At 39.4% G+C, this 19,586-nt stretch overlaps 1 protein-coding gene across 1 annotated transcript in view; it reads left to right on the top strand.

The window, feature by feature from the left end:
• Positions 1 to 19,586, top strand: part of LOC149006816 (putative AMP deaminase) — a 44,509-nt gene extending 24,923 nt beyond the window's left edge. The window contains exons 11-19 of the mRNA XM_089166932.1: positions 1,351 to 1,464; positions 2,289 to 2,429; positions 2,518 to 2,670; positions 17,421 to 17,474; positions 17,563 to 17,673; positions 17,852 to 18,025; positions 18,119 to 18,199; positions 18,910 to 19,008; positions 19,087 to 19,586. Of these exons, the coding sequence (XP_089023058.1) occupies positions 1,351 to 1,464; positions 2,289 to 2,429; positions 2,518 to 2,670; positions 17,421 to 17,474; positions 17,563 to 17,673; positions 17,852 to 18,025; positions 18,119 to 18,199; positions 18,910 to 19,008; positions 19,087 to 19,155 (996 nt within the window). The 3' untranslated portion in view covers positions 19,156 to 19,586. The remainder of the gene's footprint in view (positions 1 to 1,350; positions 1,465 to 2,288; positions 2,430 to 2,517; positions 2,671 to 17,420; positions 17,475 to 17,562; positions 17,674 to 17,851; positions 18,026 to 18,118; positions 18,200 to 18,909; positions 19,009 to 19,086) is intronic.

Raw genomic sequence — 19,586 nt, forward strand, 5'->3', positions numbered from 1 at the left:
TTTCGGTGCGTCCAGGGAGAATTCTATGATGCATTCCATTGCATAGGCTTCGCAGCCATCTGCTCGACCTTTGCTCAGACGAACTGGGACTTTTAGGGTTTCCAAGGGCATTTGGAAGTTTTGGTTTATACCCTAAGGACTGACCTAATATGCCCTTTTGCTCATGTGCCACATTCTTTAAAAGAATAGATGGAATTTAAAAGAAGTTTCATTAGCAATCTTGAGCCTCAACATGTGCTTGCATGTGGAGAAGTCCATTTCTTGGTCGTCAACACCTTGAGTCCTTACGGATCTTCACTTTGTAGCTCTAGGACAGCTTTCATGCTGTGTTGCTCTCTACTTGAGTGTGTGTGTGTGTGTTGTGCATGAGTATGCTTGTCTTTGAATCCCATGAGTAGATGGTTAACATATGGTTATATGTGTTTCTTTTGTTATCATCAAAATACCGAAGGATAGATGGTGAAATTCCCTGATCAATACTCTAGGGGTATTTAGATCAATTCCCCAGCAAATTATCTTTTAAAAGCATAATCAACAGGAAAAATTTTATGCAGCATAGTGAACTCTTTCCTACACAGATTCTATGGGATTTGGCCTACTCCTATTCCCTTCTTGGGTTTTAACTTTTTCCTATTAGTACGTAATTTTCAAGGATAGCCCCCACTCCTGTATATCATGGGATCTGAAAAGAATGTACTGTTATAGAGCCACTTGTAGGTGGATCATATGGACCAACTGCATAACAGTAATAGACATGATTCTTGGTGTCTTACATGGAACCCAAATAACTAGATTTTTTGTGTATTTTGTCTTTTTTCTAGGCAATATGTATCTCCTTATTTCCTTCATACTCTCTTTACCTTCTCTCTCTGCCAACCCCCTTGTCATACATCCTAAAGTGTTGCATTTGTTCAGTCTTATCTTATCTGTTGCTAAAAAAAAAAAAAAACAATTGACATGCCATTATTATGATCAAGCCATCAAGGTAAGAGATCCCTTTATAGAATGCAGCTGCTCTTATGTATGGGAAAAGCATTAATGTTGTTCTCCTCAGCGTTGCTGTTGGCATACCTACACCTTCCTTGATCTGATGTACTCAAATTTAGCCATTCTGTACTCACCAGTTTATGGCTCAGGAATTTTGAACTACTTGAAATCACTCTTTTACATTATCCCAGAAGGTCTGAAGTTGACTTCTTTTTCTCATAACAGATTTTGATGTTATAGTCAATGAATTATTCTGCAAACACTAATCTTGAATTTCTTTGACCATAAATTTAAGTATGTTTATGTGATTTCCAGATGGCAGTGTATAGAATATCAATTTAAGAACGTTTATGTGATTTCCAGCTGGCAGAGTATAGAATATCAATTTACGGGAGGAAACAGAGTGAATGGGACCAGTTGGCAAGTTGGGTCATCAACAATGCAATTTATAGTAAAAATGCTATTTGGTTAATCCAGGTTAGTAATATATTTGTCAATGCAATTATTACATATGTACTTCCCTTCTTAGAACTCTCATGTTTCATACTATTTTTTTTTTTAATGGAGAAAAAATCCACTTCACAGACCAAGATAAGTTTTGCTTAGTTGTCCTCAAAATCTGACACGTGGTAGAACGATGTGGCAATTCTGAGATGATAGTGGTCGATCTAGTTAGTCCACCTGTTAAATGTCAGACTCAGACTTAACCATATACTCCCCCACTGTATTGTCATGCAATCCCGTGTTTGTCAATGCATGCTTACAAGTTCCAACCACTACTTTGCACTCTTCCATGTTCTTATAATTTTAGGGATCAATTTTCCCTCTTCAAAAACTCTGTATGGGCTGAAACTTGACATTTTAGTAGCGAACCTAGGGGTTCATAAATTTTGGGCCCTGACCTGTGTCATGTGACCAAATAATCTTACCTAGTCAGGCTAACAGATATACTTTGCCCTTGATTTTGATGGAAAGGTTTCTGTTCTCTTATATTGGCCAACCAGATATGCGTTGCCTTTTAATTTTTTGGTTGTTGGGTTGATTATAATATAATATTGAATGGAAAAGAACTGTTGGTTATAGGTACCTTGACTTGATTCAAAAGCTCAGATCCAATATTGGACAAGTTTGAAATTTTGACTTAATGATTCAGTAAATTTCATACCTCTTATCTGTGTAAAATGTATACACGTCCATTTCCTTCTTTTTAGCTTTCTGTTTTGTAGGGTTTCCATAGACTCAAATTTTTGCAACTAATTTTATGAGCCTACTCCCAATTTATTCTTACAACTGTGTTTCAGCTACCACGGTTATACAATATCTACCGGGAAATGGGAATTGTGACATCCTTTCAGAATATCTTAGATAATGTCTTCATTCCACTTTTTGAAGTCACGGTTGACCCAAGTTCTCATCCTCAGCTACATGTTTTCCTCAAGCAGGTTTGGCCATCTGTTAACACTTCTTCATGATCTTGTGGATGGTGAAAGTAAAGCAGAAATTAATGCAGTTCTTTGTTTGTCCATCCAGGTTGTTGGTCTAGATCTTGTGGATGATGAAAGTAAGCCAGAAAGACGTCCCACGAAGCACATGCCCAAGCCTTCTGAATGGACAAATAAATTTAATCCTGCATATTCTTACTATGCATATTATTTTTACGCCAATTTGTACACTCTCAACAAGGTATGCATAAATTTTTTTTCCTTCACTTAAAAAATATAACATTGTTTGATGCTAGTTAATTGTTCCCATCAGCATTTATTATTCACAATAGAGATCAGAATAAATGAAAAGATGGATATAAGTGATGAAGGCTTGATACTCTAATTTGTGTTTCAATTATGATTGCAAATGCCAAATTTTATCCCTTGGTAAATTCTGTCAGTTAAATTGGAGTGAAAATTTTAAGGCACCAATTTTATCCCTCGTTAAATTCCATGTGTTAAGTCTGATGAAAAATTTTAAGTACCAAAGGTTTGACGTGAGACATTCACTTGCCTAAATTAAAAGGCATAAGCCTCTACTCTCTAGAGCATTTATTTTACATAAGTGTGTTGAGTAAAATACTGTCTATGTATCCCATTAGTGTCTATGTTTGAATCATGTGGAGGATCTGATGAAACAAACAGTTTGTGTAGTACATCCCTATGACTAGCCATGACTTCGAATGCTGAATCCCATATCTCAATCATCAGTTGATGTATATAAATTTAATGTATGTATTTTCAGCAGTTAAACCATAGCTGCCAAATTTAACTTTCGCCTATTTTTCCAAAGCTTGATACCAGATGGATCAGTGATGCGAGCAACATGACAATGAAAGCTGCAATACAATAATTCTATAAATTGGGATCTTCCCTTGTGAGCAAGTGAGCTTCACAATGTGTGACTGCCTTGGGTCTTGCTGCTATAGCTGGGGAATCCCTCTTATACTCCCTCCCATCTCTACACCCTTTATCCCATCCCTTTTAATAACCTCTCCTTCTCAAGGAGGGTTTGCCTTGGCCTCCCTCTCTGGTCAGAAACTTCACCTCCCCCTCCTCCTCTCTCCTTTCTTTGGAGGAGCACATTCCTTGCACTCATGCACTCATGCACTCTGCAACTATTGGGTCTTCTATAATCTTAGTTAAGAAGCAAGAAAGTGGGAAAACTGCTCTGTGGGACATTTCATTGGCAGTTGCCCTCCTTTTCTGATCATTGTATTTTCTCGCAAAACAATGGAAACTTCAGGAAGCTGATGTAAACCAGGGCTAGGTGTAGGGGTAAATTGGTACTTTCTCTAGACTTAGGGTTTGCCCAGGAAATTCCAGCAAAAGGTAGAGAGGTTTTAGGGTTTCTAAAGCAATCTACACCTGCTGAGTATGAAATTCAGATCTGAATTCTATTGAAGTTTGAAGTTCAGATTTGAAATTTAAAATTCAAGGCCAGTTAGGGTTGGGAGAGGGGCTAGGACTCGCTGTCCTGCATTTCAGACTTGAGGATGTTACTGCTATGCAATTCAGAAGCTGTTTCAGAGAATTAGGACTGTGGTATAAGTAATTAGGGTTTTCTGGAATTTTCAAAATTCTGCGAAAATCACTTGAAGAAGATGAAGTGCAGGAATTTTCAAAATCCAGAAAGTTGGCTGAGTTTGGGAAAATAATGTTAGGACTATGTTCTAGTGCCAGGGGCGACCAAAAGGAGAGTGCTGGGTTTGGATTCTACTGGTGGGGGGACTTCTATGGTAGCCACAGGGAAGGAGGGGAAGGGGAGTTTGTGGGTTTCTGGGGGAAGTAGGAATGGGGTTGGGGAAGTCTTGGGGATGAGGAAAAGGGTAGGGTAGTTGTGGGACCAAGGGGAGGCTGCTCGAGTGAGGCAGCAGCTAGGGAGGGGGCTTGGGAGGGTTGCGTAGGCAAGAGAGGGGTGGGGGGGGGGTTGCGGATAAGAGAGGGAGGGGTGGGAATGTGGTGGAGATGCTTATCTTACTTACGTGAGTTACGTGAATGCTTCATGGTGTCTTGAAGGCTTTGATGAACGCTTGAAGTTGCTGGATTGTTGAAGGAGGTGAGAAATGTTAAACAAAATACTCAACCAAGGCCTACCCAATAAGGAGACTTTGATCCTCAACTCAATAATTTTTATTAATCATCAAAACTGAAAATTACAATGCAAGAAGAGGCTATTTATAGCCTAAAATAAGAGACTCTTAACTTGGGTTGTGATTCCTTGGTGAATAAGGATCCCAACTCTTGACCAAAACACTTTAAAGGGGAATCAAGTTTCTACAAGATTGCAACCCTTAGACTGGAATCTTCTTAAGACACTTAACTTGGAAATCAACAAACAATTTTAAACCAAAATGACATTCTTCCACACAAAACCAACTCAACTCAAACTAACAAACCGGACCCCACAAATTATGAAAACTACTAAAAATAAAATAAGGGCCAAAAATGCCCAAAATACCCCTCTAAAGGGGTTCGGCCAGCTTAGGGTGGCTTCTTGGAGTCATCCTGGGGCCCCACTTAGAATTTCGGACAGGAGGGTCATTGTGTGCATCTCAGAAGCTGAAAAGCATATGTTTTGGACAATGGCTTCTTTATCTTTAGATTCTCAGATGAAGGTGACAAACTTAATGTGCTTGAAGGTGGCCCTTGGATTGTTGGCAGCAGCCTGATTCAACTGAGAGTCTGACTGTGTGAGACAATGGAACCATTTTCTTCATCTCAATCATCTTGACTTGACTCCTTCCTCCTCTAGGCCACTCTGCTTGGACGTTGATTGCATTTTCGGTGCAAGGACGAGCCAAGTGTATTAGATCAGTCATAGGGAAACCACTTGTCTGTTGGATACGGACACATGACGGACTAACTTTTGCCAAAATTTGTCTTGAAGTCTCTATTGATTCTCCATTGCCTTCATCTTGGCTATTGATGACACAGGTTACTCCTTCAATCTAGATGATGTAAGCAGGCACTCTCCCCCTAGCCGACCCAGTCATTTGGGCCCTAGGCCCAAGCCAAAGTGGCGCACCTAGGGGGCTGGCCGAACACTAGTAGGGGTATTATGATCATTCTCCCACTTCTTTTGATGATTATTTAGTCCAGCAACTTTTGTTTTAATTTTGTGAGTCCATATTTAATTTTAGTTTTCTATTTGAGTTAGTATTGAGATTTGAGAGTACTAGTTAGAGTGGAAGTCCCAATTGGAATCTATTTTACATTAAAATTTCGTTTGGATAATTTGTTGTTATTTTGCAAGTTGCTTTCTGTTAGGACCCCTCCTTATGAGCCTAACCTACCTTACTATCGACTCCTTAACAGCAGCAAGGACGACTCATATTAGTAAATAAAGAACATTAACAGATAAGAGAAACTGAATATCACTGCATAAGTATTTCAATGACAATTCAACTTGAATCACTACAACAGACTTGCCTTTCATCTGCTACTAATTCTTAGAATGATAAAACAGAAATAAGATAACTGTACTAACACCAGAAGGTCATTCCCTTCTCCTGAGAGGCTCCCTCTCCCCGCAAGATCAACTTGCCTTTCTCTTTTTCCTTCCCCCCTTTCCCTTACTCTGCTATTCCCCTTATATTATTCTTCCATGCCCTGGTCCTCTAACAAACTCGATTCTCTGATCCACTGTCCTGCTGCCATCTGTCCTACAGTTCTGTCTTTTAGTGCATAATAAGAATGGTGGTATTTGCCCACTCCTGAGATGCCACTTGGCCTCCCTCTACACCCGCTGCTGGTGTAGCTACCACATCTCCCTTGTTTCATCTATATTCTGCCCTGTTTCAGCCACTGTTTCTACTGTTCTTCTCTGTCTCTTCTTACGTTGATACACTTGTGTAATCAGGGGCATATCACTTTCTTTTATTTGTGGTTGTTATTTATTAAGTTGTAAAGGGGGTCCTAGTTTGTAAAGGATTCCCTAGTTAAGTCAAAATAGGTTCCAAGATTGAGGCCAAGTTTTCCCCCTTCAATTGTAAGACTATGTATAGCTCACCCTACCTCATTGTAAAGCAGATTGAATTGAATAAATAAATTACTGTTTTGAGGGGAAATAAGTCGTGATGTTCTTGGGAAGGCGACGGCAGGTTTGAGAGTCATCTTCTTTAAGATTCAGTAATGTCAGTCCATCTCCAACAGCAATTCAACATCAACAGCAGCATCAAACCCCTAAACCAGTAAGTACAGCCCCTCCCCTCCCCATCCCAGACTTCCCTCTCTTTCCCAACCCATGGCCCCAATCTCACCTCTCTCCTCCTATCAGTCTACCAAGAACCCTCCCCCACACTTTGCAGCAACCAAGAAACCCTCCCCCCCCCCCCAACCCCTACGGCAACCCTAGAAACCCACCCTATCCCAACCTTGCGGCATCCCTCCCCCTTCCCCCCCCCCCAAAACTCTTTTTCCTTTTAGATCTTGCAGCAGGAGTAGATAGAAAAGAAAAGAAAGAAGGAAGAAAGATCAAGAAGAGAGGCAAGATTTTAGAAACCCTACCAAGATCCTACCCAAGAATCAGTTCTCCAGCCAAAACCCAACCCATAGCACATCCCTAAACCCACCCATTCCCAACTGCAGGCTTTCCTCATCATCCTAGGGTAACTCTGTGACTCTTTGCATCACTTATCACTCCCCATGCTTTTTCGTTACAACCCATAGTGATTTTGTTAAAGCCTTACTATCCAAAACCATTCCATGCTGATGCTGTTAAGTACTAGCTTGTTCCTAAGATTTTCCTGAAACCCTGATCTTTCCAAACTTTACCCTAAAACCATCCACATTCCCAGGTTAGGATCTTTATTTGCTAGTTCACAAAGGGTAGGATTCTGGGCTAACCCTAATTTTAGGGAAATAATCACACCTCCCCTAGCCCTAAAATCGTGGTTACATCACTAGAGATCCCTCTTGAATTGCTTATTTATTGCAATACCTATAAGGTTTTCAGCCACTCCTCTGAGAAATGCTTCGCTAACCCTTTTGCTTCTTGTACACAACCCCATACCCGTGATTCTAATACTTCAAAGTCCCTTCCTTGTTCCCCTCCCACCTGAAAAATATAGGGAAAATAAAGGGAAAATAAAGGGAATAAACAAACAACACTTCCCCGAACGAACCCCACCTCTCCCCTTCAGGGCCATTGTTGTAGCCAATTGCATAATGAAGACCACCAGTGAGCTTCTCACTTTCCCCTCCAGTTAGTCGTTTAGTCTTTCCTGCTAAGTAGTTATTGTTTTTTGGAAGCCTCCCCCTCTCTTGTGAATTCAAAATCCTATTTACTGTTCAGTTGCTCACGTACATGTTGCTGCATGTTTGTGATTGTTATCAACATAGTGCATATGCTTTGTTTGTTGTCAACACAATGCATCTTAGTTTGTACAATCAGCTGAGCAGCAGAACAGATGGCAGGTGTGACGATAAAGGTGTACAAGCAGTTCACTGTTGTAGCAGGGGTATGTGGTATGCAGAGTCAAAGGGTGTTCTGGCGGAGCATTGCAGTGGCAGTGAGAAGAACATTTCATATGGCTGAATAGTACCACACATATGGCAAGATGCTGCTCATCTGGCTGTGCTTTATGGTGTTTGTTAGAAAACAAGCTTTAAATAATCAAAACAGAAACTGAACTTGAACAGGGAGAAGAAGAAGAGAATAGAGAAGAAGAAGAAGAGAATAGAGATGAAGAATCAGCAGAAGAGGCTTACGATTCAAGCTAAAGAGTCTAGAATCACTGAGCCCTTTTATTTATAGCTTCTAATGAATCTATTACAACTTGAGAGACAAGTAATTGTCCTCTAGAAAAAAGAAACAAAAAATTACAGCTTTAGTAACTTTCTAGCTCCTAAAATAGGAAGTTCTGAAAATAGAAACTACCACCAAAATGGAAACTATCGCCAAATTAGAAACTATGCTTTCTAGAAACTCTCAAAACTTGTGTAGCAAGATTCCTGCATTAGAAATAGAAATTAGAGTAGCATCACTAACATAATACTATTCATGTGAACAGTCAAACAACCCAAAACTTGCGTATACTCAACACTTTCCCTCAAGCTGGAGCATACCTATCTCTCATGCCCGGCTTGCAATAGATAGACCGAAAACTTGGTATGAAAAGAGCTTTGGTGAACAAATCAGCTAGCTGGTCAATAAAGCTACAAAAGGAGTCGATATAAGCTTCTTTTTGACTGCATCATGCTCAAAGTGACAGTTTACCTCTATATGCTTCGTCCTCTCATGGAACACTGGATCACTAGCAATGTAAGTAGCAGCTTGATTATCACAAAACATTTTTATAGGGGCAAAAACTGGAAATCCCATTTCCTTTAACAAAGAACAAAGCCACATCAATTTAGCAATGGTGTGGGCCATAGCCCTATACTTAGCTTCAGCACTAGATTGAGCAATGGTGAACTGCTTCTTACTCTTCCAAATCACAATATTCCTACCAAGAAAAGTACAATAACCTATAGTTGACCAGCGATCAGCAACGAATCCAGCTCAATCTGCATTAGAAAAGGCAAGCAAGTCTATAATCTGATTTGGTTGATAGATGAGCCATTTTTCGGGCACATTCTTGAGGTACTGAAGTACTCTCATCATAGTTGTTTAGGTGTCGCTTAAGCGTCCAGGTGCCCACGGAGGCTATAAGGCGACCATCACCTCATTGTTATTCCATAAGGTAGTCGCCTCAAGTGCCTCAAACTCCTTAGACCCCAAGGCGACTGACTTTTTTGGGTTTTATTTTTTAAAAATCTTTTTGTAAAAAGGATACCAAATCAATGGCCTATAATATAAAGACATCTGATTCTAATTATAGGTCTTCATTGGTTAGATTACACATAAATTAAGAGAAATTGTACATTGTTATAGCGATATTGTACATAGTTATACATGGAAGCATATCCATTGCCATTTGGTTGGAAAAAAGAGAGGCAAAAATCGCAAACTTAAAACAATCGCCAACGACCATCCATCTCTCTAGTCACCGATGACCATCCCTCTCTCCAATCGCCAGCGTTCATCCCTCTCTCCAATCACCGGCAGTAAGTGTATTTTTTTTGTCGCCAAACTTTTACAGACCTCCGTAACTCAAGTTGTAGCACCAGACTACTAGAGTTAACTAACTCAAGTTGCAGCGGCACTGCGGTGGTTCTTTGAATCATCTATTCATCTTAGGAGAAGCCTCGAAAGTTGGCGCTGCAGCTGCTGCTATTCGTTGAATCTTTGCTTCTTTTCCTCTTTTTTTTTTTGGATTTTGTTAAGGCTAACAATCTTAACTAAATTCGTACTTGATTTGCAATAAAATCCAGCAACATTTGGGTGTTTGTACACTATCTTCTCAGGTGACAGTATGTCTCCTAAGAACTCTCTTTTTTTATTTTTTATTTTTAAACTTTGTTTCTATTTTAACACTGTTAATTGTGTTATAACCAACTAAAGAGACGAGCTTATTAGCTTCTACTGAGTACTGATTACTGTTGCTTGGAAAATCCGTAATGAAGGTATGTTGTCTACTTGTTTTGCTTATGCATCTATGTATTTACTATTTAGTTTCATTTTATCGTATCTTTGATTCTTGAAGGCAGGCTAATATTAGATTGATTTTTTTTTTTGGGGTGTGTGTGTGTGTATAATATATGATAGATTTATAATGAACTAGGGTGTACGAGATGTACACTAAAATTTCACTTAAAATGCCTTGACGGCCTCAAAAGCTCCTTGGAGGGCGCCTCGTCGACTCATCGCGTCAACTAGCCTAAACTGCCTTGCATCGCCTTGTCGTCATGACAACTATGACTCTCATTACTGCATCCCAATGGGCCTTCCTAGGAAACTACATAAACTGACTCAACACATCAACATAATAAGAAATATCAGGACGAGTAACAATAAAATAAATTAGTTTCCCAATAAGACTCCTGTAACGATGTACATCATCCAACAAGTCACCATCGTCACTTCCTAACTTCAACTGAGGATCCATAGGAATGTCACTAGTTTTAGGAGCAAGCGTGCCAATCTCAGTCAAAAGATCTAACGCATACTTCCTTTGTGACAAACTTACTCTCTATTTACTGTGGATCACTTTAATCCCCAAGAAATATTGTAGATCACCTAAGTCTTTGGTTTGGAAAGATTTCTGTAAGTGTGCCTTAACTATATGGATTGCTCCAACATCACTGCCTGGAAGAACAATATCATCAACATAAACTACCATAATGATAACACAATCACCCTATCGTCTAACAAAGATAGAGTGATCAGAATAATACTGTACAAATCCAAAAGACTCCACCAAGTTCAAATCTCGTATCAACGATTCGTTACCCCCGTCGCGCCAGGCAAACATCCCATCTTTTACCTCGACGACAACGTCGCCGCTGCAACTTCCGACTCTCTCCGCCACTCCGTCAACTAATTCCTTACTCATCATATACGAGTCATTCCTTAGAGACTCATTTTCCTAATTTCTTAGACATTATCAATAGAATTTTCCATAGGATTTAAAGGTCAAGCACCTTTATCTTAGGTGTTCCCTCATCTCAAGTGTTATGTATTTGTGTCCTAAAGTCTTTCCAATCACCGGTCACCACACACGTTGTAGGTGAATCCATTGAAAATATTTCAGTCGGTGATGACTTGACAGGGAAAGAAACAATCTTACTAAAATTTTCAAACCAAGCTTGTGGAGACTGTTTGAGTCTATAAATTGCTTTATAAGCCTGCAAACGCTAACGTTGTTCCCCCTTGAGCAACATACCCTAGAGGTTGCTCCATGTAAACTTCTTTATGAAGATCACTATATAAAAATGCATTTTTGATGTCAAGTTGAAAAAGAGGCCAATCATAATTCACAACTAAAGAAATCAAAACATGGAAAGAATTAAGCCTAGCCACTGGAGAAAAAGTCTTAAAATAATCCACACCATATGTTTGTGTATAGCCCTTAACCACCAAACAAGCCTTGAGCCTTTCAACCGTACCATCAGAATGGTACTTTACAGTATACACCCCCCAACAACGGACCATATTTTTCCCAAGAGGTAAGTCTACTAAAGACCATGTATGATGAGACTGTAAAACATCCATTTCCACATCCATGGCGGCTTTCCATCTAGGAATTTTAAGAGCCTTGATATGATGGTTTGAAATATGAATAGTAGATAGAGACAAAGCAAGGCAACAAAAGATAGGGGGAGATGTTAGACAATGTTAGAGCGTAAAGTACAAAGTATGAGTACCTTTCCCTAAAGTAATTGGTAAGTCATTTGAAGGCATTGTAGGATCTCCATTAGAAGAATCCGCCAGTGGAGAGGATGAAGAAGGAACGCCCGTGGGGACGGCTTCAAGCTCCACTAAAGGAGAGCTACTAGTATCTTTAATAGGAACTGTACTATCCACAGTATGTTCTGCTAACTTATGTCTCTGCTAATAAACTTGTAGAGGAACATTGCTAGTGGAAGGAACTAAAGAGGCAATAGGAGGAGTATCATCCAAAACATAGTTTTCAACAAGACACGTTTGACTAGGATAATGAGGAGTGTCTTCAAAAAAGGTCACATCCACACTTACAAATTGTTTGCGAAGAGCTGGATCATAAAAACAAAAACTTTTTTGAGTACGTGAGTACCCAAGAAAAATACAATTTAACAGAACAGGGGGAAAGTTTATCCAAATGATGTGGTATGTGAACAAAAACCCAACCAAAAATTTTGGGTGGAACTAAAAACGATTATTTATTAGGAAAAACAACTGAAAAATGGGATTTTATAGAAAGCAAACTCATAGGTATTTGGTTAATTAAATGGTCAGCAGTCAAAACCGCATCACACCAGTAATTCTCAGGAACATTTCATCTAAATCAAAATAGCATGTGCAACCTCCAAGAGGTGACGATTTTTGCTTTCAACCACTCCATTTTGTTGGGGAGTGAATGAACAACCGGTTTGATGAATCATTCCAAGAGAATCACAAAGGTTAGATATATCATGTTGCACAAATTCTAAAGCATGTAAGACAAAAGAAATCATCCACAAAAGTGACAAAATATCGAAAACCACGCCAATTACTAATTCTGCAAGGACCCCAAATATCAGAATGAACTAGAGAAAACAAGGGCTCACTATGAGGGATGGAGCGTGGAGGATAGGTGGCATGATGATGCTTCCCTAACTCACACGCTTTACAATTTAATCTAGACACTAACTTAAAAGAAGAAAATTAATTTTTTAATCTAGCTAATGATCCAGATAGTTGAACCTGTTCCTTTCACACCCTCCATTAATCGTCTTCCTCATGTGAAGGTTCTGAAAAAACACCAGAAGTGGGAGTAAAAGTCACATAACAATTTAATGCTTTAGTTAACTGACAAACAGATAAAAAGTTAAAAGTTAGCAACATGCAGTACTGATGACAAAGTAAGAGAAGGTGTAGGAGAAACACTTCCAGAGCCTAGAATGGGTGTGGAAGTCCCATTAGCTATGACAACAGAATTTTTAGTGGTAGATTTAGAAAAATAGCTAAAAAGTTATGACTTACCAGTCATGTGAGAAGAAGCCCCTTGAATCGATGATCCAAGGGGTGGGAGTAGAAGTGAGAAGTATTGTGTTATCTGCATGAGAAAGTGTGGTAGTAGAAGTACCAGTGGATGTGGAAGTGCCGATCTCAATATTTTGCAATCGGTGAAGGATTTGGCCTACATCATCTCTTAGAGTCTTAGACAAGTCTCTTGAAGAAGATCCATAACCACTATTGTTGTTTGCTATAGTATCAGTACCACCATAAAAAATGGCATGATTGACAAGTTGCTTTGCACACTCTAGCTTTCCATGTCAACAAGCTTTTGCTAAGTGCCTTGTTTTACTGCAGCGAGTACAAAGTCGAGATGTCTTATTAGATAGCTAAACACCATGACCTCTAGAAGATTTGCTAACTTCCCTTGAACCACTACTGCGTCCCCTTCCACGTGAGGTAGTGAAGGCTGAATTTTCTCCTTCGTAACTTTTTTCTGAAGAACATTCTTCAGGCAAGGCAATATGTTGAAGTCTAGAATATGCTTTACTAAGGTTGGGGATATGCTCACCAGCAAAAAGATGTCCTTTGACAATCAATTCAGGGTTCAATCTTGCTAGAAACTTGGATACAAAAAATTCATTTCGTTGGGCCTTAAGCTTCTCTATATCTGTTGTGAGAGGTTGAAAGACATTCAACTCTTCCATCATGCCTTTAAAGGAGTTGTAATAATCTTGCAAAGTTTTGTCTGCTTGTTGAAATTGAAATAGCTTTTTGTAAATACTAGAAATCCGAGTCATATCTTTAGCTTGGGAATGGGTCTCTTGCAAGTCACTCCATATTCCCTTTGCAGTCTTGTGGAATATAACTTCACTGCAATATTAGGGAATGGGTCTCTTGCAAGTCATTCTATACTCCCTTTGTAGTCTTGTGGAATATAACGTTCACTGCAATATTAGGTTCCATATAATTCCACACCAAATTTGGATGATTGCATCATCTTGGATCCAACTAAAATAGGATTTGTTAGTCTCAGCAGGAGGTTCACCCTCAATGAACTTAACCTTACCTTTTGCAAGTATGTAAACTCGAACCGTTTGTGACCACAAGAAGTAATTAGAAATACTTTTGAGCTTGATGGATGTAATTTGAACGTTTACATGATCTCCTGGAGATCCTTTAGATTTAACCGTACTCATGTTTGAGTCACTTGTGAGTGAAGACATTAAAACTAAGGCAGATATCACTCAAATAAGTTTTCCAGAACTTGAAGTAGAATGAGCACAAATTTTTTTTTGCAACCTTAGGATCGAATAGAAGGAAAAAAAAGGTTTGCATAGTGCAGCAAAAAGAGGTAACTAAGGTAGGTAAAAAACAATATTTAGTCCAAGTTTTGGACTTGTAAGAGTAAAGTAATAGGTAGAGAAGATCAATTCACATGAATACTTGATCTAACAGTCCATAATATACAGCATTAGGTGGTTGCACACAAAGAAAAACAAAAAAACAAAAAAGAACTTCAGAAGAGAATATTGAGAACAACACTGTTTTGATTAAAAAAAGCTCTAATGTCATGTTAGAAAACAAGCATTAAATAAAAACAACAACTAAACTTGAACAGAGGAAAGAGAGAAGAAGAGAACATAGATGAAGAATCAGCAAAAGAGGCCTGTGATTCTAGCTAAAGAGTCTAGAATTGTAGACCTCTTTTATTTATAGCTTCTAATGAATCTAATACAACTTGAGAGACAAGTAATTGTCCTCTAGAAAAAAGGAACAAAAAAATTACAGCTTTAGTAACTTTGTAGCTCCCAAAATAGAAAGTTCTGAAAATAGAAATTACCACCAAAATAGAAACTATGCTTTCTAGAAACTCTCAAAATTTTTGTAGCAAGATTCCTACAATAGGAATAGAAAGTAGAGTAGCATCACCGGCATAATATGAACAGTAATGTGAACAGTAAAACAGCCCAAAGCTTGTGTATACTTCAACATTGTTGTTTAATAGTCGGCTGCATGTGGCAGCACTAGGGGTACCGTCATGCAACCTGTCATGGTGACGGGATATGTTTACACAAGAGTCAAGAAGATATGGAGGATTTCTACATCACTTAGAAAATGAGCAAATTGGAGGATTCCAGAGATATTATTAGTAAGATAGTAAAGAGCAATCAAAACAAAATGCTTGTGGAGTTTCTAGATATGGTGTGACAATCCTTGAGTTGGAATTCAGGAAAGTTGGATTTTTAGATGTAGGAACGGGAATAAACTTGGACCAAGTTAGTGGTTATGGTATAGGAGATTGCCTCCAAGTTTGTTTGGTTTGGGATCAATAGTTAAGGAGATTTGAAAGTTCTTGATTTTGGGATCTCAAGATCTTGAAATTTCAAGAACTTCCTGGTTTCTATGGTTAGTAGGATCAGAATTGGATGAGGTTGGATCGGAGGTCAAGGGAATGGATAGAAACTGCGTGTGATATATGGTAGGTTTTGGATGGTTGAATATGGACATCTAGGTTTTCTTGATTTGAGGGTTTAGGTGGTTCAGTAGGATCGTTTAGGGTTTCGGAAAATGCAAAAGAGGGGAAAGATTGGGATGGGAGAGAGCAGGCTTTCAAGCTTACTTGCTATGGAACATTGTTTTCAGTGGTGACAGTGGAGTTGATGAAAGTGTAGGCGGAATCCACAGCCACAGCTTGGATAATTGGACTTTAGCCACCAAGAAGCTACAAAACCACCTTGGGCTGAGAGCACCAAGGGCCCCCTGCCTTTTGAACTTTGAGCACCCAGCAAGCAATCTAATCATAAGTTCAGATCATCCAAATCCCTGAGAGAAACAGCGGAGCTGATAAGCAATTTGTCAACGTAATGTTTTCTTCCCCTTTTTTCTCTCCCTTTTTGTGGAGGGGGGGGGGCGGGGGAGTGGGGGTTATGGATAGCTGGTCTGCCTTACGATTGGATTCCTCCTTAGAACAGGACTTGAAATCTTGCTGGATGTGGGACTCCTACTTGAGATAGAAATTGAACAGTTGACTGGAATAGGACCTCTAAATCCTGAAGGTCGTTGAAGCTAATAAACTGATAACAACATACGGCTAAAAAAGACTATTTTGGCCTTAATACCTAATTGGCAATACTTAAGGAGAAAAATGCCATCCCAACCAAAAATTGAGTAGACTGAAAAGAATGGAGTATAGAAAGTCTTCTACTTCTAATAATGCTGCTGGGCAGCAGCATCCCCTACTGCCCTATTTGGGCTGCCTCTTGGAGATTTAGGTCTTCAGCCTGCATCTAGAATCTACAACATAGGAGAGGCCTTCATGGTTATGGCCACCGCCTCAAACTCTGAGCTGTTGGCCATGGCTTTTGGAACAATAGATGCCTTGTTGAGTGTGGGATTCATGCATGGGTATGCAATAATTACCATGTAGAACTATTGGTTTTTGGTGTTGTAGAGGAATAACATTGAGTTTTCCTTTAGTATATCCTAAGATTGTTAAATAAGAAGAATTGGTGTAAGAGTGGAAGGAAAGATTTCTTTGACTGAGTTTGAAGATACAGCTGCCCATGAAATTAGAAACATAAATGCAGGAAGCAGTGAAAATAGAGTGTGACCCCTATTCATTCTTGATGCCCTTTCCTCTGTTTCTTAGGAGCGGGAAAGTACTTGCTTTGCTGTTATCCTCTAATGGAATCCCCCATGATTAGCTTCTTATGTATTGATCACCCAGTTAGAAACTACTGAATCTCCCAGTTTTTAGTGAAAATTCAGGACCAAAAGAGTAAGGATGGGTGAGTTTGCAGGATGGTGGGGTGGATTGGGCAGCTTTGCAGGGCAGGGGCATGGGCCTGGTAACAGGGGTTGAGGGGGGTGGGGAGGGGGAAGCAGGGTGCAGGGCTGGAGGAGGTGGATAGTTAGAAGAAAAAATTGACAGACCAATAGAGACACAATAAATATTTAATCAATTAAAATTATAAAAAATAGATATAAAGGAGGTGATATTGATTAAGGTCGGTTAAGTTAGGCGTATTTCTGCATTTTAAAATAGAAAGGAGAAAGGTAGATGGAAGTTTGCATCTTTGTGGGGAATTAGATGTGAAAGTCTAGTGGAGTTCGGGAAACTATAAGTTAAGTTTAGGGGGTCAAAGAAATCTGCCCAATATAGAATCAAGAGAATATTAGGGTTATTACTACTTTTACTTGTCTTGATGCTGCAGTTTTCATATAAAAAATGAGAACAATTACCCATGCAAGCTGTAAAATTCACACTTGCTGCCATTCACTGTTGTATTTTGAATTTTGTTCTACAACTCCTCTATCTTTCTTTCCTTTCTTTAGTGGAATGTTATCTGAAATTAGATATGAACATTGCTCCCCCCCTGGGGTGGCCTCTCTTCCTGACTCTTTATCCCCCTCTTTTCTGTATACAGCTCCGTGAATCCAAAGGAATGCAGACAATCAAGTTCCGGCCTCATTGTGGAGAGGTTACTTTACATTTTAAGTTTTGCTTTTTATATATCCAGTGAAGTTCTTAGAGCATATTCAGGTTAACTATTACTTCCAATTTTGCAGGCAGGTGACATTGACCATTTGGCTGCTGCATTCCTTGTATGCCATAATATTTCTCATGGGATTAATCTTAGGAAAGCTCCTGCCTTGCAGTATCTGTATTATCTAAGCCAGGTTGGCATTAAAATATGGATTCCTATATAATTCTAGTGTTAAATGTTCGTTAAATATAGGGTGTACAGAAGTATGGTCTACTAACGTTTTAGAAGAAGACCTTGAATTTGTACATCACTGTATCCGTATCACAAGAGAGTTTGTTGATGTTTTCCTTTGAGTGGTTCTTGTATTTCAGGTTGGCTTATCTATGTCTCCCTTAAGCAACAACTCCCTGTTCCTGGATTACCATCGCAATCCTTTTCCAATTTTCTTTCAACGTGGCTTAAATGTTTCACTCTCGTCAGATGACCCTCTTCAAATACATTTGACAAAAGAACCACTTGTGGAGGAATATAGTGTTGCAGCAAAGGTCTTGCTCATGAGCTTCTTCTTTTTCTCCCCCCCCCCCCCTTCCCTTCTTCTATCAAGGTTTTCTTTTACTTACAGAGCTAGTGGTTTTTAGGTCTGGAAGCTCTCTGCTTGTGACCTCTGTGAGATTGCTAGAAATTCGGTGTATCAATCTGGGTTTGCCCATGCAGCAAAGGTGCGAAACTTAAGCAATAATTTTTTTTATGCATTATCCACATTATTGGTCAATTTCTGATTTTTCCAGCAAAACATGAGTATTCTAGAAGAAGAGGGTTCAAGTTGTTGTGTGCAGCCTAAATAATGTTATGGAAGACATGGGACCTAAATACCATTAGAGGCATTTCAAGTCCTTGATTTAAAACCTGAAAGCAAAAGATGTTTCTCTCATTTTTTTCTTTTGCTCATTGGGGATGGGTAGGCCGATGGGAATTTGGAACTCATTACCTCTTTATCGTGAGGTGCTGATCCTTGCTAACTGAGTTACCCCATGGGCTTTTCACAACATCATTCATCCATCCAAATATTTAGCGGGATCTGGTGAGGTTCAGATGTACGCAACCTTACCTCTGTTTTTAGAGAGGCTGTTTCGAAGACTGTTATCTTTTGACCAAGCATTTAGCAACACCTACCCCTGATCAATGCGCCAAGCATGACCTCAGAAACTGCAAAACTATAAGAAAATTTCATCAGCACGAGTAAAAATCCTTTGTCTATTTCTCCTCAAGCATGTAAGATTGATTTGTTCTCAACGGATCCTTTATATGTTGGATTTATCTAGCCATGTTGGTGGTGTTCCCCCGAGTAGGTCAGGACATTGTTAGCATATCTATGACTACAGGAAATTCTTCTCCTGGCTCCTTTATCAAGTCTTTTGAGATTTTGCAGGCACATTGGCTTGGGAGCAATTATTTCAGGCGAGGCCGTGAGGGAAATGATATTCATAAGTCAAATGTTCCAAACATTAGAATTGACTTCAGAAATGAGGTGACCTTTTATAGCTGATGTATGGTGTTAAAGTAGCTAGAATTTGTATGTGTTTTTTATGTTCTGGTGACTTTGCAGGTCTGGAAGGAGGAGATGCAGTATGTGTACTCTGGAAAAGCCGAGTTTCCTGAAGAAATAATCCCCTGAACCTGAACCATGAGAGCAAGACAAGTGATGTCTCTGATGGCCACGGTGCAGTTTTCTGCTAGAGTTTTGTGTGATTAAATTACATGTCGTTGGCGCTGGGTTTGTCCTGTATGTTGGCATCTTCGATCATTCACAGTCTGAGTAGACTAATGGCTGTGAATAATATGAGAAGAAATAGTCCTTGTGAAGAGGAAGCTAGGATACTGTGCCAATTAGTTAATGCTTCGGGAGGAAGCTAGGATACTGTGCCAATTATTTAATGGATAATTTCATACATTGTATCCCTGCCTTTATTCCTAGGAGTTCTAATGTTATAACTGATCTCCTAGCCAGGAAGGCCCTTTTGGTTTTGGTTCCAAAAGAATGGCCGTCTTCCACTGTGTGGTTGGTGGATTTATGTTTTCCCACCCTCGCCCGCTTGGAATAAAGCA

The sequence above is a fragment of the Hakea prostrata genome, chromosome 8, assembly GCF_041222555.1.
Source record: "Hakea prostrata isolate BN-2017 chromosome 8, UWA_Hpros_2, whole genome shotgun sequence".
NCBI classification, from domain to species: domain Eukaryota; kingdom Viridiplantae; phylum Streptophyta; class Magnoliopsida; order Proteales; family Proteaceae; genus Hakea; species Hakea prostrata.